The 22,869-nt window shown below is 43.3% G+C and overlaps 1 protein-coding gene across 4 annotated transcripts in view; it reads left to right on the forward strand.

Moving 5' to 3' along the window:
- The first annotated feature begins 278 nt into the window (after positions 1-278).
- Positions 279-22,869, forward strand: part of LOC139233977 (unconventional myosin-Id-like) — a 671,189-nt gene continuing 648,598 nt past the window's right edge. For all 4 annotated transcript variants that reach the window (XM_070864719.1, XM_070864717.1, XM_070864718.1 and 1 more), the window contains exon 1: positions 279-583. In XM_070864719.1, the coding sequence (XP_070720820.1) occupies positions 489-583 (95 nt within the window). In that variant the 5' untranslated portion in view covers positions 279-488. The remainder of the gene's footprint in view (positions 584-22,869) is intronic.

The raw sequence follows: 22,869 nt of genomic DNA on the forward strand, positions 1-22,869 counted from the left end.
CTTACCTGAGCGAGGGGGCCAGAGGGGCGGAAGGCGGGGCTACAGGAGAAAGCAAGCCCCGCCCACTCCAGCCCGCTGCTGCAGTATCCGTGGTCGCGCGCTCAGCTGTGAGAGGCGAGCGCGTGCCTTTCCCGCCTCTCGCGCGCCCAACTGTCAGGGCCGAGCGAGCGAGCGCGCATGCTTGCATGACGCGCTGACTCTCTCGCGCCCGCCCAGGTGAGGTGCGGCTCCGGAGAGTTGGCAAAAGCAAAGAAGCTGCGAGAGGAGGAGGAGGAGGAGGAGAAGGAGCTGGAGCAAAACATAATCAAATAACTGGCATAGTTTATGCCCCGATCATTCCAATTTAAGCAAAAAAAATTACAGCTGGATTTTTACAGGAAACCTGTGGGAAAAGTCTTGAGGAGGAGCAGCAGCAACTGGAGGAGGAACATAAGAACATAAGAAAGTCACATTCCCTTCTCTCTCGCTGCCGAGAGACAAGGGGAGCCATGGCGGAGCAGGAGAGCCAGGAGTTCGGGAAAGCAGACTTTGTTCTCTTGGACACGGTCAACATGTCCGAGTTCATGGCGAACCTGAAACTGAGGTAAGAGACAGAGGAGGGGATTAGAGGACAGGACCCCCCACCCAACAGGGGGACCCGGGGAGTGTGTTGCAAGAGAATGGAATGAATTTGAAATGCAACCCGGGGAAACAACCATGAAGGTGAGGGATGTAAAGAGGATTGTGTTCTACCATGCACGGTTTGTCAAACAGAGAAAATCCACAATAAATGCGCCAATTATGGATGGGCTGAGAAGTTGCATAAGGGGGTTAGAGTCCATTAACGGCTCTACTCATTTACGTGGGTAAATTGAAACATGACATTATGTATTTGTATGATATAATGGTGATGCTATCTTTATTAGGGGTTAAGATGTAGATTTTTTTAAACTTCCTGCCAAGTGTTATTTTCTGTTTCATTTCATGAGCATTACCTGTGCAGAGGTGTTTTGCAACATAATAATGAACGTTGTGTATTATTAGGTGCCTTACTGCGATTATAATATCTAATGTTACTGCAGCTGCTGTCCTTTCAATTGCCTCTTTTAACCAAGTGATAATGGGTATTGGCATAACTGCACAACCTCTGGGGAGGAGGGGGTGAGGAATATGTTTCTGTTTCTTCCCCCCCCCCCCCACCCCCCGAAACAACTTTGCATGGGTTATATCCTCCACTTTCGCAAGGTCTAAATTAAATACATTTTTCGAATGTCTGGCATGCCCAAGCTCTCCATTTATGGCTGCTCCTCTTGGTGAATTGCAGGGCATAATCCAGTTTTTTGTTATCAGCAAGTTATTTATGATCTGGAATACATTACCTGAAAGGATGGTGGAAGCAGATAGAATGATAACTTTCAAAAGTGAATTGGATATATACTTAAAAAGGACATATTTTCAGGATTATGGGGAAAGAGCAGGGGAGTGGGACTAAAGGTTCGCTATTTCAGAGAACCAGTGCAGACATGATGGGCCGAATGGTGGCCTCCCATGCTGTATCATTCTATGAAAAGGGCCTTAAATGATATTCTTGGATTTTGAACCCCAAGATCTGATACTTTAAATTAGTTGAAATGTGTATGCGTAAATTCTGAACCATGGAGGATGGTGAAGAGTGTGCGGTAAGGCTGTGATGCAATAAGGAATAGAGATTCGGGTTCAACATTTTGTGATATTGTGTCAAGACACAATCCCAGTTGACTTATTTTCTTTTGTAGAACTATTAATTGTATCGCTACCACAAATGTTTGATTGTATTCATTCTGTGTGCCTTTGTGTTATGTGGCTTGGAGGGGAGAGTTTTGCTTCAAAATGGTACATTGTGCTTCAGTCGTGTATTTGTAGGCCTTTGCATGTATTGTCAATCTATATTGTGAAGTCAAACTGAGATTTTGGGATTACCTACATAATAGTCACTGTACTTCAAAGTAGTTCATTGTATGCTAAGTGCTTTGAGATATTTGCGAGATATGGAATCAATTCTTTCTCTCTGCTCTGATGGAATTTGGATTTTGGCAGCCTGCTATCCACGAGCTGAAGCCTGGTGTTTATGCTGCTAAATCTGTTTTCTGTAGCCCAACAGCAGACCATTAGACCCAGTTTTACCTAGGATTCTACTACCAGGCTGTAGAAAACAAATTTAGCAGCATAAACATTGGGAACTGGTTCACAGATGATGGACTTCTAGAATCCAAATTAAAATAACACTGTGAAAACGGCTTCAATGATTGTGACTTCGTCTCAGTAACAGCTACAATCTGTGCTGTGAGCAAGGCCAGCTCCCTTATCCCTGTGAAGTCACGGACCGACTGACTGCCCACTGCAAATGTAAAAGTGAGAGAGGCACTAAGCTGTTGCTCTCTTGCGATGTACACTACAGAGCACCAGATAAATAAGCATCTTCCTTGTATCGAGTTGCAAAGTTTGCATCCCTCAAAATCAGAGAATTCAATTTGAAATGTGGTTCAGCTTTCTGCTTTTCTTTTAAATTTGGCTCTTGATGATGACATTTGGGAGCTATTTTGGAGGAGTTGTCTGAATGCACTTGCTGAGCAAATAACTCTTGGTCATTGAAGCACTCTTAATTACTGTATCTTTGCTGAGGATTTCACTCACCATGTTTCCTCCCAGACTGAATCAATCTTCTTTAAGCACAAGTATAGTGTGTATATTGTAACGGCAGAACAGGATATTATTTTATTTTGCCACTTAATTTTATATTATTAAAAATGTGCTGTGATAAATTATTTAAAAAAATATTTAGTCCTTATGCCTGCGTATGTCGAGTGCTAGCAGACTATTTTACCATGGGGAGCATCACAGCTGTTCAATTCCATCCTCGCCTGACTTCCATATGTATGCATTTTCCAGAACAGGCAACGGCTAATGATCAAGAGTAGCAACACTGGCTGATTATCCCCCTAGAGCTCTCGGGCACTGAATCTAATTATCCTTTTGCCTTGGTAGATATCAGTGAACTCAACACAGATCTGGAATTAAACTTGGGTCTATACAGTTCAGTGATGCATGGCCTTTACTCACCACCATCATCCATCATCATCATCATCATCATCATCATAGGCTGTCCCTTGGAGCGAGGATGACTTGCTTCCACGCCAAAAAGGGATGAGTTCACAGGTGTTTCAATGAAGGACCTAATATTCCAGATCCCGAACTACATCTTGAAGGGTGGACGATGCCTGTGCTTGGATTTTTTTAACGTGTGGTGGCTGTTGCACACCAGCCACCACACGGGCTTGACAGAGCTAGGTCTTGGTCCAGTGGCAAGGATTAACCAAGACGACTGGAGACCAGCTCTGCTGCACGGACTGAGCGCGCGCACATATAGCAGTGTGGGCTGGCCCATGCTGCCCCTGGGTCCCCTCCTCTTCTGGGCCCCAGACTCACGCCTCTCCTGGGCCCCGGTCACTTCCTTCTACAAACTCATGCCGCTCCTTCGCCCCTCCTGCTGTGCCTCCCCACGCTGCAATCAGCGACCTCACTTCCTAGCCGTCGCTCTCCTGCAGTGGTATACCGCCGCAAGCTGCTCCCTCTGATGGCCCTGGCCTGCTGATGGTCTTGCGGGCTGGGCCGCCACATGCTGCTCCCTCTAATGCAGCCTTTCAATCACAGTAACCTACTAACCTAGCCAGTAGAGGGAAGACTTATCTTGACATCAGTTGGGAAGAATTTCCTCTCTTCTACTCTTCTTCCCCCGCCCCCCACCTGCAATATCTGCTCTGTGATAATAGCAAGAAGGGAAATTTCATGCTTTTATATTTATAGATAAAGGTTCCAGAAAACCTGCAAGAGAGGCTTGTATGGAATGAATTCTTGAACTAGTTTTGTTTTTGAATTGAACCTTTTTATTTGGGCTGTGACTAGATTGCTACTTTGAATCTCTCCAAATTGTGCAAAGCATACTTTCCAAAAGGGTATGCCATTTGAATACCCAGTCGTCATCTTAGATTTGTTTCCAGGAACTGCTGCTGTTGGTGCTAATTCCCTGCATGAATTTAGTCGACAATACTGCTTAATGCTGGGTAATGTGACATGGATCAGTGTTTTGTACTAAAAAACGTTAAACTTCAAAAGTTATCACCTGCTACTGACAGTGATGCTTTATGTAACCTGTTGTAGTTTTAAATAACCTTTTTCTGCCTTTATAACATAGTTGTGTTTGCCTGTTGATATTTAGAACAATTTTTAGGAAGGGAATTGAGCTCAGTAAGTAGCACTTTCGCCTCTGAGTCAGAAGGTTATGAGTTTAAGTCCCACTCCAGAGACTTGAGCACATAATCCAGACTGACACTCCATTTTAGTTCTGAGGGAGTGCTGCACTGTCGGAGATGCTATTTTGCTAGTGAGGCGTTAAACTGGTGTCCTGGCTAATATTTAACCCTCAACAAACATCACTAAAAACAGATTATCTGGTCATTGTCACATTGCTGTTCGTGGAACCTTGCAAATATATGCGTGTTTTTAAAAATTCCTTCATGGGATATGGACATCACCGGCAAGGCCAACATTTATTGCCCATCCCCAATTGACCTCAAGGTGGTGGTGAGCTGCTGTGGTGGGACTTGAATTTGTGTCTCTGGATCATTAGTCCAGGCTTCTGGATTATTAATTCAGGATCCTAACCACAATGCCACCGTACCCCCATTTCTTGCATTACAACAGTGACTACACTTCATATGTACTTCATTGGCTGTAAAGTGCTTTGGGATGTCCTGAAGTTGTGAAAGGCACTATATAAATGCAAGTTCTTTTTCTTTCCTTTAGTGCTAGATCACTGGAAGTAATGGACCAATTCAAGTTCTCCATGTATTTTGTTCAGTAATCTTGCAACTAAACTGCTAACCTTCCCTTTTGTTCTTTCCTCCTCCCCCCACCTTCCCCTGCCTCTGTTCTTGCTTAAAACCTGTTACATCTCTAACTTTTTCAAGTTCTGATCAACCTGAAACGTTAACTCCGTTTCTCTCTCCACAGATGATGCCTGACCTGCTGAGTATTTCAGCATTTTTTGGTTTTTATTTTATGCTAGTAAGAAGCATTAAGTTGAAGTAATTGGTCATGGGGAGAATGGAGGATTCCCATTCCAGGTATCTTTGTGTTCTCTCCTGCCAAACTTCTGCTAGATTTAATGTGACGGTCTATCTACCAACTTCTCCATGGCCAAGGTTAATGTAGATTTAGGCACATCTGATGGCTAGAACAGTGGAATGGCCTCATTAATTTTTAGAATGCTCAACAATCTTACTTAAAACCACAAACCTTAACACAGTACTGACTTTGTTGTTTTATTTATTCATTTATTAAATGTCAACATTTATTTACAAATTAAAATATTTTGCTCGGCTTAGCTGGTACATTTGCTATCCAACAAAACATTACATTTATGTAGCATCCAAAATGTCCCACGCCACTCCAGAGTTACAGCAAGAGGAACAAAACAACGAGCCAGGAGGGGCAGTTTAGATGGGGCTGTTGAAGGCTTGGGAAGAAAGAATGTTTTGAGAAAGAGGGAGTTCTAGGGAGCAGGGCTGAAGGCGGCTAAAAGCTTTGCCACTAATAGTAAGACAGAGGGAGGGTAGGATGCACAGGAGACCAGATTTGGATGACCTAAGGGTGCAGAAGAGAGAGTAAGAAAGAAAGACTTGTCTTTATATAGTGCCTTTCACGACCACCAGATGTTCCAAAACACATTTCTGCTAATTAAGTACTTTTTTTAATGAGAGTAAGTCTGGAGGAGGTAACGGGGTTATGGTGGGGTGAGGCCATGCAGCAATTTGAGGTTGAGAATGAGAATTGCAGGTCTGAGAGGATAGGAGTGATGGATGAGTCTACCTCACCACCACCACTACCACTCTCGACTCCTCCACTGTATCTAATTTGTGTCACTGCTGGTCTGACATCCAGTACTGGATTAGCAGAAATCTCCTCCAACTAAATATTGGGAAGACCGAAGCCATTGTCTTGGGTCCTGGCCACAAATTCTATTCCCTAGCCACCGACTCCATCCTCACCCTGGCAACTGAAGCTGAACCAGACTGTTCGCAACCTTGGTGTTATATTTGACCCCGAGATGAGCTTCTGACTACATAGCCGCACCATCACTAAGACTGCCTTTTTTCACCCCTAACATCGCCCGACTCTACTTCTGGCCATCTGCTGCTGAAACCCTCATCTATGCCCGTGTAGACTTGACTATTCCAACACACTCCTGACCAGCCTCCCATGTTCTACCCTCCGTAAACTTGAGCTCATTCAAACTCTGCTACCCGTGTCCTAACTCGCACCAAGTTCCCATCCCCCTAAACCTATGCTCGCTGACCTACATTGGCTCCCGGTTAAACAACGCCTAAACAAAAAAATTCTCATCCTTGTTTTCAAATCCTTCCCTATCTCTGTAATATCCTCCAGCCCCGCAACCCTCAGATATCTGCGCTCCCCTAATTATGGCCTCTTGAGTATCCCCAATTTCAATTGCTCCACCATTGGTGGCCGTGCCTTCAGCTGCCTGGGCCTTGAGGCCTGGAATGCCCTTCCTAAACCTCTCCGCCTCTCTATCTCTCTTTCCTCCTTCTAAGATGATCTTTAAAACCTACCTCTTTCACTAAACTTTTGGCCATCTACCTAATATCTTATGTGGCTTGGTGTCAAATTTTGTTCAATAATGCTCCTGTGAAGTGCCTTGGGACATTTAACTACATTAAAGCAACATAAATACAAGTTGTTATTAAGAAGAACTTGTATTTTTATAGCACTTTTCAAGACCTTACGAGGCTCCAAAGCACTTTAAAGCCAATGAAGTACTTTTGAAGTAAAACACTGTTGTAATGTAGAATATGAGGTAGCCAAATTGTGCACATCAGGGTCCTACAAACAACAATGAGATAATGAAGATGTTTCAGTGATGTTGATTGAGGGATCCATCGGGGAGAACTCCCTTGTTCTTTTTAAATAGCACCATGGGATCTTTTACGTCCACCTGAGAGAGCAAACGGGGCCTCTGTTTTTAACGTCTCATTTGAAAAATTGCACCTTGAACGACCATCTGACTCAGAGGTGAGAGTGCTACCACTGAGCCACATAGAAATATAGAAAATAGGTGCAGGAGTAGGCCATTCGGCCCTTCGAGCTACACCACCATTCAATAAGATCATGGCTGATCATCCACTTCAGTACCCCTTTCCTGCTTTCTCTCCATACCGCTTGATCCCTTTAGCCGTAAGGGCCATATCTAACTCCCTCTTGAATATATCTAACAAACTGGCCTCAACAACTTTCTGCATTGGAGAATTCCACAGATTAACAACTGAGTCCTAAATGGCTTGCCCCTTATCCTTAGACTGTGACCCCTGGTTCTGGACTTTCCCAGTATCAGGAACCTTCTTCCTGCCTCTAACCTGTCCAATCCCGTCAGAATTTTATGAAATCCCTCTCATTCTTCTAAACTCCAGTGAATACAGGTCCAGTCGATCCAGTCTCTCCTCATATGTCAGTCCTGCCATCCCGGGAATCAGTCTGGTGAACCTTTGCTGCACTCCCTCAATAGCAAGAATGCCCTTCCTCAGATTAGGAAACCAAAACTGAACACAATATTCCAGGTGAGGCCTCACCAAGGCCCTGTACAACAGCAGTAAGACCTCCCTTCTCTTGTACTCAAATCCCCTAGCTATGAAGGCCAACATGCCATTTGCCGCCTTCACCGCCTACTGTACCTGCATGCCAGCTTTCAATGACTGATGTACCATGACACCCAAGTCTCGTTGCACCTCCCCTTTTCCTAATCTGCCTCCAGTCAGATAATATTCTGCCTTCCTGTTTTTGCCACCAAAGTGAATAACCTCACATTTATCCACATTATACTGCATCTGCCATGCATTTGCCCACTCACCTAACCTTTCCAAGTCACCCTGCAGCCTCTTAGCGTCCCCCTCACAGCTCACACCGCCACCCAGTTTAGTGTCATCTGCAAACTTGGAGATATTGCACTCAATTCCTTCATCAAAATCATTGATGTATATTGTAAAGAGCTGGAGTCCCAGCACTGAACCCTGTGGCACCCCACTGGTCCATGCCTGCCATTCTGAATAGGACCCGTTTATCCCGACTCTCTGCTTCCTGTCTGCCAACCAGTTCTCTATCCACGTCAATACATTACCCCCAATACTATGTGCTTTAATTTTGCACACCAATCTCTTGTGTGGGACCTTGTCAAAAGCCTTTTGAAAGTCCAAATACACCATATCCACTAGTTCTCACTTGTCCGCTCTACTAGTTACATGCTCAAAAAATTCTAGAAGATATGTCGAGCATGATTTCCCTTTCATAAATCCATGCTGACTTGGACCGATCCTGTCACTGCGCTGCTATTTCATCTTTAATAATTGATTGCAACATTTTCCCCACTACCGATGTCAGGCTAACTGTTCTATAATTCCCTGTTTTCTCTCTTCCTCCTTTTTTTAAAAAAAAGTCCATAGGAACTGATCGAGTCGATAGACTGTTGGAAAATGATCACCAAAGCATCCACTATTTCTAGGGCCACTTCCTTATGATACTTTTTATTATTTTTAATTATTATTTCATAATTTATCTAATGAAAATCATCTGTACAGAGCAGGAGGTTTGTGGTGAGTTAACCAAATCCAGCCGGAGTAGCAGTCAAAGTGCTACAGTAAGTCTTGATGCTGGGCAGGCAAGGCCGTGTGTCTGAGACTGGGTTTGGAGAGCCGTATTCTGCTCTGTGCTACTGAGTTGCCTGCTCCATTTTTTAACATGGGAGAGGAGAATAGGGCAATAAATTGTTTTATTTTCCTACGGTTTTGTTTTTCTTTCTCTCCTGAAAGTGATGCTTCCAGCTGGGGTCTGGTTCCACCGGTTCCCAGGCAGTGAGTCTTGGTATGTTGTTCTGTCACAGGGGTGAGGGAATGCAGTGGCATCACAGCTGAATTTCCTCATGTTTTTCTTGCACCTCTGTCACCTGAAAAACGATTTCCTTGCCCTCACCCAACGCTTCTCCCAACTCCTTCTTTGGGTCAGATCAGCTTCTCAGTGAAGTGCTTTCCAACGTTTTACAAGACCCTATATGAGTGTAAATTGTCTACACGTGCACTTCTGGCAGGTGAAATAGGATAGCAATCTGGAGTGAGAACCCTGACTAATTCCACCTGCTCCTCACCAGCCCAGGAGTGCTTGAGGGCAACAATTGTACATACCATTGCCACTGGGATTAGCAAACTCAACAAAGACCAGAAATTAAACCTGGGCCTCTTCTGGTCTGTGTGCAGCTCATTTCCATGTTGGGTAGTAACGTTACTAATTAAGGGAACCAGACAAGCTATTTTTAATTCATGAATACATGTTGACATAGAAATATGAAACTACAAGTCCGCATTGTACAGTGTTGCGTTTTTAGGCAAGATGTTGTAAAAGCTACGGAAACAGTTCTGCATTATTTCCCATGTTTATTGTTCGGGTATTTTCAATTTATAGGAGACAGCATGAAGACACAGCCTGAAATTCCTCGAGTGAATTATAAGCAAAAATGTGAACTTCAGCTTCTGTTGATATAAGCTCAGGCAGAAGCAGCATGTCTCTCCTTTCATTAAATTGCACACAGCTTTGGGGGATGAGGTTTGTGGGAAGTGATGGCAAACAGAAAATGAATGCGGATAATTTAAGATTCTTTTATGGGGCAAGTTTCAAATGTGGTTCTCTGGTAGATAAGTCTGATCAGGATCTTTTCCAAGTGTCTGGCATTTGACCAGTAAAGCACTACAGCAGTATTTCTGTATCTAGATAAAATCAATTGAACCAGAGTAAAGCATGAAGTTTGAGGGAGTGCCTTGTGAATAATTTGCTAACTATGACAAAACAGTTAGGACTCTGCTGGTGTTCATTTACTTAGGGGTTACTCATGTATACTGTTCGTGGGTCAGGCTGTGCTTCTTGTATTGAAATCTAAACAATCTTCAGTACCTATTTGACTCTTAAAGCTGCATTAATTTTTGTATAATTAATAAGTAATCACGATAAAAGATAAATTGTACACCATAGTCTGTGTTGGGCGATAAATTGTACAAGAAAATACTTCAGTTGACTGACATATCAAACTGCAAGATCATAGCTTGAGCACTTTGTGTATTTAAGCAGAACCACAAGGGAATATGGAAAATATAATCACTGTTGTATAAAACTGGAACTGGCCATGGGCAAAACCTTGTAATTATAGATGTGCTGCCTTGTGATGCAGTATAGACTGAGCTACACTACATCACTTTTTTAGAAAGGAATACACCGGATCCTATGTTAAAGAGCACTTGGCCTGAATCCATTTGAAAAGAAGTATCTGCTGCACTTCCACTTTGCCCAAAAAGCTGGCATGTCAGAAGAACTTAAGCTGTTACTAGTTTCCTGGCAGATTCAAGTCAGCTACCCAAAGGCACTTGTAAGATTAAAAGAGTTGTAAGTTTCATTGTGCTATGATGTAGTTGGATGCAGGTTATTCTCTGCAATTTTGCGAATAGAGTTCTTGATCATAGCCAGGCTTCAAAGCAAATATCTAATACAAAAGCAAAATGCTGCGGATTCTAGAATAAAAACAGAAAATGCTGGAAATCTCAGCAGGTCAGGCAGCATCTGTGGAAAGGCAGCAGAGTTAATGTTTCAGGTCGATGATCCTTTGTCAGAACATTATTATTTTTATTATTAAAGCAAATATCTAATGCTCGAGATAAATTACACTTTTTTTTGAAGAAACTGAGCATGCTAGAAATCTGTAATCAAAACAGGAATTCAGCACCTGAAATGAGACGAGACAAATTAGTGTTTCTCAATGAGCCTCCTTGTACCTTTCATCAGGGCTCAACAGAGGATCATAGTGAAACAATTGGCCTGTCTATTTTCTTTTCCGAAGCTGAAAGGTGTGTATTTTCTTTTAGATGACTGTTTTTTGTAAATTATTTTATGTCTAGTTCAGACCAACGTTGTTACAGATTTGTGTCAATCACTCTTGGTGTTTGGGACCTCTTGAGACTAGAGAAATTAACTTGAAACATGAGGGATAAGAAGAAACTTTGCAAAATACTAATTGTGCAAAAGTACAAGGCTGTATCACATAAACAGGAAATATTTGGAAGATAATTGAAGGTAATATCTAATCTTCAGATTTAAAAGATTGTTAAATAATTGAAGGTAGCCCTTGTGTTTTATGTAATCTGATCCACCAAATACGATTACAGCTTCTTGCTTCCCCATCCTTGTACCTCGTGTATTCACTTATGATGGTGTTGACCGGGGTAAACAATCTGGGACCCAGTCAGGAAAAGTTTCACTCTAGTTGCACAAGACAACTCGTGCGATTCTTTATCACACTACTCATCTAAGCTTCAACTGCTTAACCTTATTTTGATGAATTATTGGTTCAGATATTGCTGGAATGTGGCAAATCAGATACAGAAAGGGAAATATTGAGATGGAGAGAAAGGTTGGATTAATAGAGAGGGAAAAAAAGAGACTGGATTTTAATTTTAATTTTTAAAAATGCTGTAGTAATGAGACTTCACAGTTTAAATTATTCCCTTTCTGGAACTGCAGGTACATAAATCTCCTCATTAAAAAGGTACTTGCACTGTTGAGTAACAGCCTGAACTTTCTGTGGTGAGTTTAATTGGCAATTAATATTCAAATGCAATAATTTAATGAAATTCTCGGCGAAGTGAAGGGCGAGCTGCTTTCTTCACGAGGCCAACGGCGGGGCTACGCAAAACGTCCAGCAACTTGTGGCGATTCACGGGATATCTCTTCCTCACCACAAGTTGCTGGACGATTTACAAATGAATAATGCTGAGTGCCATCAAACTCGCCATTATTTTGACAGCACAATCTGGTCCATTGTGTTCATTGGGGTAATGGTGCTGAAGGATGGAGCATTTGTCCACTTTAGGCACCCAGTGCCCACATCACACACATAAGGAGCATATCTGTATTTTATGTTGCACTGATTTGTAATCACGAGTTAAAATGAAAGTTGTATTTCCTTAGTAAACTTTAAAATGGAAACAGGAGACAAGCAGTCGATAAGGAAACAGGCCAGATTGATTGCTGTTGTAATCAAGCAAATGGAAGTGTTCTATTAAATGTTTAAATATGAGGCCCAGACTCATCATTTAAATTGTTTATTGGTATGCCATGCAAGTCCTTTCTATAGAACCTTTGATCTTGGATGATGGAACCTGTCTTTGGAGACCCAGAAAATTGTGCAAGAGCTGTGGGTTTTTCCTGTAATTTTCAGTTGAATCTAAAATGATGACTGAACTCTTAAAATATGCAGGAATATTGACTTGCATACAGTCATGTTGGGAAACCCATGATGGTGTTCCCTCCATGTCCTGCTGTTTGTCAAACCATACCATAAATGTGGTCTGAAGAGGATATTTAAACTTTTGTGGACTGATTCAATCTTTATTGTTTTCTTAGTATTTCTACCCTCTATTGTGCGTCTGTAAAATTATCTTCCTTGTAAATAAACATGATTGTTAGTTTTAACCTGAATGTAGCTGACAGTATGATGTTGCCTTTTGGAATAGACAGGAGAGTATTGTGGGTACTTCAGTTGGTCTCCAGGAATTGTTAATCCTGTGACATGCTATTCTATTGAAGATGCATATAAAGGTTCACAACGTTCAGTCTAACATTTTGGCTGTCGCTTCAGAACCGAGCCTTTAACTGCTTTTTACACTTCCTTCTCTCTCCCTCAATGGTCAATATCTGATGTGTTGTAAAATTGTTTTAAAGGCACTAGATAAATAAAAGTAGTTGTTGTTATAGGAACTGCCATTCTTCTTTAATATGACCTGTGATCTTGGGTTATGGAACCTGTCTTAAAAGTGGGCTTTACTTTGCAGTATTGACAATGCTTGGCAAAGTCCACTCTGCTCTTCCAATCCGTGTGTGTTAAGGGGCAACTCACTTTTAGGGAGTGTATTTGACAACCTGTTTGGGGAGGGAGAAGAGCCATATCTTGATGCATTGCTCCACCTCAACATGATTGATGTCATCACATAGTGTCTTTGTTTACAAATAAAAATAGTTTTCATAAGTCTTCAGTCCAAAAGTGGAAAATCACTTTCACTGATACACCAGCCATTTCTATTGCTATTCTCAAATTTTGTGAGCAGTTTTATTTGGCAAATCTGCAGGAATATGATTGAGATTGCCAAATATCAGAGAGTTTAGCAAATAGTCTGGGCTGAAATTGAGCCTATGTTCCAGAGGTGAACGAATCATAACAACATAGAAATGTACAGCATGGAAGGAGGCCATTTCAGCCCTTCGTGTCCGTGCCGGCCGACCAAGAGCTATCCAGCCTAATCCCAGTTTCCAGCTCTTGGTCTGGAGCCCTGTAGGTTATGGCACTTGAAGTGCACATCCAAGTATATTTTAAACGTGGTGAGGATTTCTGCCTCTACCACCCTTTCAGGCAGTGAGTTCCAGAGCCCCACCACACTCTGGGTGAAGAATTATCCCCTCCTATCTCTTCTAAACCTTCCCCCAATGACTTTTAAATCTATGCCTCCTGGTTGTTGACCCCTCTGCCAAGGGAAACAAGTCCTTCCTATCCACTCTATCCAGGCCCCTCATAATTTTATACACCTCAATCCAGTCTCTCCTCAGCCTCCTCTGATCCAAAGAAAACAGACCCAGCATCTCCAATCTTTCCTCATAGCCAAAATTCTCCAGTCCAGGCAACATTCTTGTAAATCTCCTCTACATCCTTTTCAGTATAATCACATCTTTCCTGTAATGTGTTGACCAGAACTGCGCACAGTACTCCAGCAGCAGCCTAACCAGTATTTTATACAGTTCAAGCATAACCTTCTTGCTCTTGTATTCCATGCCTCGACTAATAAAGGCGAGCATTCCATATGCCTTCTTAACCACCTTATCTACCTGGCCTGCTACCTTCAGGGATCTGTGAACCTGTACTACAAGGTCACTTTGTTCCTCGACACTTTTCAGTGTTGCACCATCTAATGTGTATTCCATTGCCTTATTAGCCCTCCCCAAATGCATTACCTCACACTTATCTGAATTCAATTCCATTTGCCACTGATCTGCCCACCTGACCATTGATTGATATCTTCCTGCAGCTTTCCTCTTCATTATCAACCACACAGCCTATTTTAGTGTCATCTGCAAGTTTCTTAATCAGACCCCCAATATTTAAGTCCAAGTCATTGATATATACCACAAAAAGTAAGGGACCCAGCACTGAGCTCTGTGGAGCCCCACTGGGAGATATAGCCTTCCAGTCACAAAAACATGCATCAACTATTGCCCTTTGCTTCCTGCCTCCAAGCCAATTTTGGATCCAACTTGACACTTTGCCCTGGATCCCATGGGTTATTACTTTCATGACCAGTCTGCCATGTGGAACCTTATCAAAATCCATACGGACTATCCTCATCAACCCTCCTGGTTAACTCCTCTCAAAATTCAATCAAGTTAGTCAGACACGACCTTCCCTTGACAAATCCATGCTGACCGTCCTTGATTAATCCATGTCTTTCCAAATGAAGATTTATAATGTCCCTCAGGAATTTTTCCAATAATTTTCCCACCACTGAGGTTAGGCTGACTGGCCTGTAATTACTTGGACTATCCCTTCCTCCCTTTTTAAACAAAGTTACATTAGCAATCCTCCAGTCTTCTAGCACCACACCTGTAGTCAGAGAGGATTGGAAAATGATATTCAGAGCCTCTGCTATTTCCTCTATTGCTTCTCTTAACAGCCTGGGATACATTTCATCCGGGCCTGGGGATTTATCCACTTTCAAAGCTGCTAAGCCCCTTAATACTTCCTCTCACTATGTTTATCTTGTCTAATATTTCACACTCCTCCTCCCTCATTGTAAGGTCTGCATAACCCCCCTCTTTTGTGAAAACAGATGCAAAGTATTCATCATGAATCCTATCCATGTCTTCTGCCTCCACACACACATTTTCTTTATGGTCTCTAATAGGCCCCACTCTTTCTCTAGCTATCCTCTTAATATATTTATAAAGCATCTTTGGATGGGTTTTCTTTGATTTTACTTGCCAACATTCTTTCATGCTTTTTCTTTGCTTTCCTGATATCTTTTTTAATTGCATCCCTGCACTTCTTGTACTCCTAGAGTTTCTGCAGTGTTGAGTTCTCTGTATCTGTCATCAGCTTCCCTTTTTTTCTTTATCTTACTCTGTATGTCCCTTGACATCCAGAGGGCTCTGGATTTGTCAGCCCCACCCTTATTTTTTAAGGGACATACTTGCTCTGTACCCTCAGGAGCTCTTCCTTGAATGCCTCCCATTGCTCTGACACTGATTTACCATCAAGTAGCTGTTTCCAGTCCACTTTGGCCAAATCCCATCTCAGCTCAGCAAAATTGGCTTTACCCCAATTGAGAACTTTTATTCCTGGTCCCCCTTTGTCCTTTTCCATAACTATCCTAAATCTTACTGAATTATGATCACTAGCACCAAAATGCTCTCCCACTGATGCCCCTTTCACCTGCCCCTCTTAATTCCCCAAAACCAAGTCCAGAACCGTTCCCTCCCTTGTTGGGCTTGTTACATACTGGCTAAAGAAGTTCTTAATGCATTTTAGGAATTCCGCGCCCTCTGTACCATACACACTACCTTTTTCCCAGTTAATATTAGGGTAGATGAAATCCCCCACTATGACAGCTCTATAGTTTTTGCACCGCAGTAATTTGCCCACATATTTGTTCTTCTATCTCCCTCTGACTGGGGGTCTATAGTACACTCCCAGTAGTGTGATCGCTCCTTTTTTGTTATTTAATTCAACCCATATGGCCTTGTTTGATGACACCGCTAACATATCCCTTCTCACAGCTGTAATTGTTTCTATAATCAATACTGCGACCCCCTCCTTTTTTACGCACCTCTCTATCCCATCTAAAAACCCCGTAAACAGGAATTTTGAGGTGCCATACACTGCCCTTCTCTCAGCCGTGTCTCAGTAATAGCTATAATGTTGTACTCCCAAGTGTCAATCTGTGCTCTTCGCTCATCTGCCTTATTTCCTATACTCCTTGCATTGAAGTATATACCATTTAGTATTGCCAAACTCCCCTGTTGTCTACTTTCCAGCCTTTGTTTCCCCTCTTCCAAATTCATTTTCTATTTATATTTCTCTGCTGCCCAATTCCAGCTTTGCGTCTTTCCCCACTGAATCTATTCTCCGGTTCCCATCCCCCTGCCAAACTAGTTTAAATCCTCCCCAAGAGCACTAGCAAAACCTCCCGTGAGGATACTGGTCCCAGCTCTGTTGAGGTGCAAGCCGTCCAGCTTGTACAGGTCCCACCTTCCCCCAGAAGCGGTCCCAATGCCTCGGGAATCTAAAGCCCTTCCGCCTGCACCATCTCTCCAGCCATGAATTCATCTTCTCTATCCTCCTATTTCTGTACTCACTAGCACGTGGCAACGGCAGTACCTTTTTGAGGTCCTGCTTTTTAATCTCTCTCCTAGCTCCCTAAACTCTACCTGCAGGACCTCATCCCTCTTTCTACCTATGTCATTGGTACCGATACGGGCCACGACCTCTGGCTATTCTCCCTCTTTTCCCCCCCCCCCTAGAGTGTCTTGCAGCCGCTTGGTGACATCCTTGACCCTGGCACGAGGGAGGCAACATACCATCCTGGAGTCATGTCTGCGGCGACAGAAACGCCTGTCTGCTCCCCTGACTATTGAATCCCCGACCACTATTGCTCTTCCATCCTCCTTTCTCCCCCCACACCCCCGCTCCCCGTGCAGCTGAGCCACCTGTGGTACTGTGGACTTGACTCTGGCTGCACTCTAGAAGCACCATCGCTCTCGCCAGTACTCGGAACAGAATACTGGTTGGAGAGCGAGAGCGATATGGACTCGGGGGACTCCTGCACTACCTGCGTAGTACTCCTCTTCTGTCTGGTGAGCACCCGCTTCCTCTCTGCCTGCACACTCTTAACTGCGGGGTGACCACCTCCTGAAACGTGTTATCTATGAAATTCTCAGTCTCGCGGATGAACCGCAATGACTCCAACCGCCGCTCAAGCTCCGAAACGCAGAGCTCGAGTTGCTGCAGCTGAAGTTGCCTCCTGCACACGTGGTTGTCCAGGCTGCACGAAGCGTCCAGGACTTTCCATATGCCACAGAGTGTGCACTTCACGGGATTGAGCTGAGCTGCCCTGCCACTCCTATCGTTAATAGACTTTTTTCCCCCTCTTCTCCGAATTCCCACTCATTCCAAATTCCCAAATAAACCACTCTGTTTAAGACCGCTCTGTGCAGACCACCAGTGGCAGCATATTAACCACTGCTACCCAAATCATGCTGAAGTCCAGGTTTGGCACCCATGGGGTGGACTACTTGCTAGAATGGCTGCCAAGCTAATTTGGGGGAATGATAAAATTGATTATAAGGACTAGTTTCATTATTGATTGCCCTGTATAAGCAATTGGAATAGCTCTGGTGGTGGTTTGAGAGTCATAATAGAAATATTATCTATATGCGTACACATTGAGTGTGTTGGTGAGCTGACCGAGTACTTTGAAATTATAGGAACAGTAATTAGATTGCAAGAACATGAGAACAGAAAGAGAACAGGATAAATCACCGAACTACACCTTTATAGAGAGATAAAACATGCAAAGCAGAGAAAAATAGAGAATATCCTGGAACCAGATAAATAGTAAACAAAACTTAAATTTATATCGTGCCTTTCGCAACTTCAGGATGTTTTAAAGCGCTTTACACCCTATGAAGTACTTTTTGAAGTGTAACCACTGTTGTAACTCATCAAGGAAAGAGAGGCAGTCAGTACCCGCTGACGTGAGTGCCCTTGACCCTAATTCCACAGCATGCCACCCGGCATCATCTCGGCACAATACCAGCCCGGCTTGATGTTGAAAAGGCCATCCGACAGCTGAAAAGCAACAAGGCCTCAGGAGCATATGGAATCCCTGCCGAAGTACTAAAGCATGGCGGAGAAGTACTCTTGGCGCAACTGCATGACCTCATCTCTCATCTGGAAGGAGGAGAGCATGCCAGGGGATTTCAGGGCCGTAATTGTGACTATCTTCAAGAAAGGTGACGAGTCCAATTGCGGCAATTCGAGGAGTTTCCTTACTGTTTGCCACAGGGATCATTATCGCAAGAATCCTCCTTAATTGCCTCCCCCGAGTCGCAATGTGGATTCCGTCCACTAAGAGGCACAACAGACATGATTTTCACCGTGCAACAAATCCAAGAAAAATATAGGGAACAGCATCAACCTCTGTGCATGGCCGCCTTTGACCTCACAAAGGCTTTCAACTCCGTCAACTGAGAGGGATTATTGTGTGTCCTTCTCAAATTCGGCTCTCCTCAAAACTCTGTCACTATCCTCTGCCTGCTTCCGATGACATGCAAGCAGTGATCCTTGCCAATAGACCCAATACAACTGCAGACCGGGGTAAAGCAAGGCTGCGTCATTGCACCATCGCTCTTCTCAATCTTTCTCACTGCAATGCTTCATGTCCCCTTTAAAAAGCTCCCTGTTGGAGTGGAGCTAATCTACAGGACGAACGGGAAATTGTTCATCCTCCATTGCCTCCAGTCCAGAACCAAGGTTGTTCCAACTTCGGTCTTTGAATTACAGTATACAGACAACGCTTGCATATTTGTGCACACTCGGAGGCTGAACTCCAAACTATCGTTGACATCTTCGTAATAGCATACTAGAGACTGGGCCTTACATTCAACATCCATAAGACAAAGATTCTCTACTAACCTGCCCCACCACACATTACTGCCCCCCCCCCCCCCCCCCCCACCCCACCGGATTAACAAGATCCATGACAAGACCTTGGACAGCGTGTGGACCACTTTCCACACCTTGAGAGCCTTCTGTCAGCGAGGACAGACATCAATGATGAAATCCAACAGCACCTTCAGTGTGCCAGTGCAGCCTTCATTCGTTTGAGGAAAAGAGTGTTTGAAGACCAAGATCTCAAACCCAGCACCAAGCTCATGGTCGACAGAGCAGTAGTAATACCCACCCCTCCTATATGCTTCAGAGACCATGGACAATGTACAGTAGGCACCTCAAAGCACTGGAGAAGTAACACCAATGCTGCTTCTGCAAAATCCTGCAAATCCATCTGTGTTCTCTCTCAGGCCACATTGTCTGCATGCCTGATACAAGACTCCCAAAGCAAGCACTCTACTCCGAGCTCCGTCACAGCAAGCGAGTCCCAGGAGGGCAGAGAAAACGCTTCAAGGACACCCTCAAAACCTCCTTGAAAAATATGTAACACCTCCACTGACTCTTGGGAATCCCTGGCCCAAGACCGCTCAAAGTGGAGGAGAAGTATTTGAGAAGGCACCGAATACTTGGAGTCTCTTCGTCTGGAGCACATGGAAGCCAAGTACAAACAGCGGAAAGAGCGTACAACAAACCAAGCACCCCACCCATCCCTTCAACCACCACCTGCCCCATCTGTGACAGAGTCTATAGATCCCACATTGGACTCATTAGTCTCCTTAGAACTCTCATTCGTGTGGAAGCAAGTCATCCTCGACTCTGGGGGACTGTCTTAAGAATTTAGAGAAACATGGCAGCCAATTTGTACACAGCAATGAGATACTAACCAAATAATCTGTTTTAGTGGTGGTTGAGGAATACATGTTGACCAGGAGTGAAAGGTAGAGAGAGAGAGAAATTTGGAGATTTCCAGTATGAAGATTTCACATTGTTTTTATAAAAAAAAACTTTTTTGCTCACTCCAAACGCTGGAGATACTTGGGTCAGGCAGCATTCATTGAGAAAATATGACAGTTGACATTCAGGTATAAAATATTTCCTCTGAGCTGAAAGATATCTTTCAGGTATTGGTTTTGAGATCATGAGTATTAAATCAGCATAAAGAAATGGAAACAGCTAATTAGCATTAATGTTTAACACTTGATGTACTTTTTCCTAATTTCTACATTATTATTGGCAATTCTGAATAAGTAGTATTTGTAGTCCGCAAGTGTGACCCTGAGCTTCCGGTCGCCTGTCACTTTAATTCTCCACTCCATTCCCACTCTGACCTCTCCGTCCTCGGACTCCTACATTGTTCCAACGAAGCTCACCGCAAGCTCGAGGAACAGCACCTCATCTTTCGTTTAGGCACTTTACAGCCTTCTGGACTCAACATCGAGTTCAACAATTTCAGACTGTGACCACTGCCAACAATTGGCTCCCTTCCCCCCCCCCCCCACCCCCCCCAACTGGCCCCCGAGCCTGTTTTTTTTTCTCTTTGTCTCTAATGACAGTTGATCATTATCCCGCCATTCACACCCTATCTTTCTAATTCCTGGCATTACCATTTGAATTTGGGCCATCATCCCTTTTGTGTCTCATCTCCTATCACAGACCTTCCCTTTTGTTCTTTCTTCGCCTCCCCCTTTCCGTGCTTGTTAAGAATCTGTTCTTTCCGAATACACTCCAGTTCTGATGAAGGGCCATTTGACTATGGTCACTGGCTTTCAGCTACATTGGGGATAACAGCAGTCTTGCCTATATAGCAATAGTCTTGTTGGTTGGTGTTGCGCAAGCGGCAATTTTGCTAGTCGTGTGACTAGTAGTTGCCTGCGATGGTTCCTGAGTTAAATACAGTACCAAATTACACTAGACAAATGACAGTATTGTTAATGTTTGTTTAATACAGGAAAAGTACAAGACTCACTACTTATACTCTCATTCTCTGATACAGAAGAAGTATAAGACTCACCAATTATATTCTATAGTTCCTCAACACAAGAAATCAAGACTCACTACTTATACTCCTATTTAACTCTGCTTAACTCTGCAGAAAGGCGTTCCAAAGGGTGTTCCTTTCCACTCAAAATACTCTGGTTCAACTCAACGTGCTCTCATAGGTACCCAATATGTCCCGGGTGATCAATCCAGTCCTGACACTGTTCCTTCAAGGGTCACTCCCTGCTTCTGTTGAGTGTTGTTCCCGGGTTCTCGCTCTGGACTGTCCGAGCTTGTCTATCTTTATACCTTTTTTTGTCCCTCAGTTAACCATATGTGTTGCTACTAATTGCCTGCTTGTTTCTACAAGATACAGAGACATTCTGCTGTTATCTCAACTTGTCTCTTGCTTCCAAGAGTTATTACCAAGTGGAGTCTTCCTTACCATGTGTGAACCATATCTTGATCAATTAAGTCTTTTCTTACCACCTCCTGCTGTGGCCACAGCTGGTCCTGGTATGGTAACTCCCTCCTGTCCGTTGGTCTTCAATCTGTTATTCCTAGCTTGACATTTTGTTCAAATTGGCATTCAGTATTTACACACTATCTCTTACCCAGGGCGACTCCTTTGAATTTGGCTTTATTATCCCGTGGCTTTCCCTGATGGTTTTATAACCCTACCTCTCATCCCTTATCTCATTGACCCTGAGGTTAACGCCTGCTTGTTTTTTGTGCAAGAGAGTTTTAGTTTTTTAGACCCCAGGTCTGAACTAACTTCTTAATCCTTTCTGATATTTCCACAGTTGGGCTTTTGGCCTACATATAGCTATGGAACAGCTGTCAAAATTAACATGATGAAAATCTCTGTTGAACTATTAATGGACCTCAGAAGATCTACATTGTTGGCCGGCATGGACACGATGGGCCAAAATGGTCTCCTTCCGTGCTGTAAATTTCTATGACATTGGAGATCCAGCAAATGATGTAGGTGGCTGGAGAACCTGGTCGAACCTGGGAAATCTGTTTTATACTTTAACCCCAAGACTTTTTTTTTTTTCCAAGTACATCTCCCAGTCACGAGGGTGGCCAAATTTGAGATATCTGGCCTTGTTATAGTTGTCTGCAGCTGCATCCTGTTATGCCACCTCAAATGCAACTATTTTGAATATAAATACATCCCAGAAGAGAGCAAAACACTAATGTGTTATCCATCATACCACCTTGCGTTAGGCGGTGACTGTACAAATGCATGGTGTGCAAAGACCATGGTAAAGAGGCATCATGTACTTTTTTGTTGCATTACTGTAAAATCTGACAATTTTGTTGCAAACCTGTGCACTTTTTAGCACCTGCTAAATGAACAGTAGTCTATAGAGATATGTTGAAATGAAATAACTTGTACATCTCAAAAAAAATTGGATATATTTTTTTAAACCATTATCTTGCCTTTAAATCAAGTTCTGCAGAAAACTGCCTTGATCTATTTTGGCATTCAACTATTTCTTTACATTATCATCAGATACAGGCTCAGGTTTCATCTGAATGCCAGCTCTGCCTCCAGTACCTGTTTCATCCCGTCAATAGTTTTTCTGCTGAGAGTCTTGATTGAGTCTTGAGTTACTGCAATTCAACATTGGGAAGATCAAAGCCATTGGGGTGAAATTGGATTTGGGCAGTAGCACAAAACCGGCAATAGAGAATCAGCAACCCGCTTTACACCCTGCCTGATTTTCTTTTTCATTGGATACTCCACAAGTTGTCCATATATCCCTATATCCTCTTCTTCGCCCACCCATCCATGAACCCTCTGTTCCTCTGCTTTCGCATCTTGTGCATTCCTCACTTCCTTTCCTCCCACCATTGGTGGCAGAGCCTTCAGATGCCTAAAACCTGCTCTCAATTTTAGAGATGTGTACTGCTCTTGTAGGTTTAGGGCTATGTACTGTTTGTAGGTTTTTTAACAGTTCAGCCACTTTCTACTATCAGGAGGTCTGTAGACAACTCCCGCCGGAGTCTTGCATCCTTTGCTGTTCCTTTTAATTCCATCCATAGTGCTC

This window comes from Pristiophorus japonicus, chromosome 21, assembly GCF_044704955.1.
Source record: "Pristiophorus japonicus isolate sPriJap1 chromosome 21, sPriJap1.hap1, whole genome shotgun sequence".
NCBI classification, from domain to species: Eukaryota; Metazoa; Chordata; class Chondrichthyes; family Pristiophoridae; genus Pristiophorus; species Pristiophorus japonicus.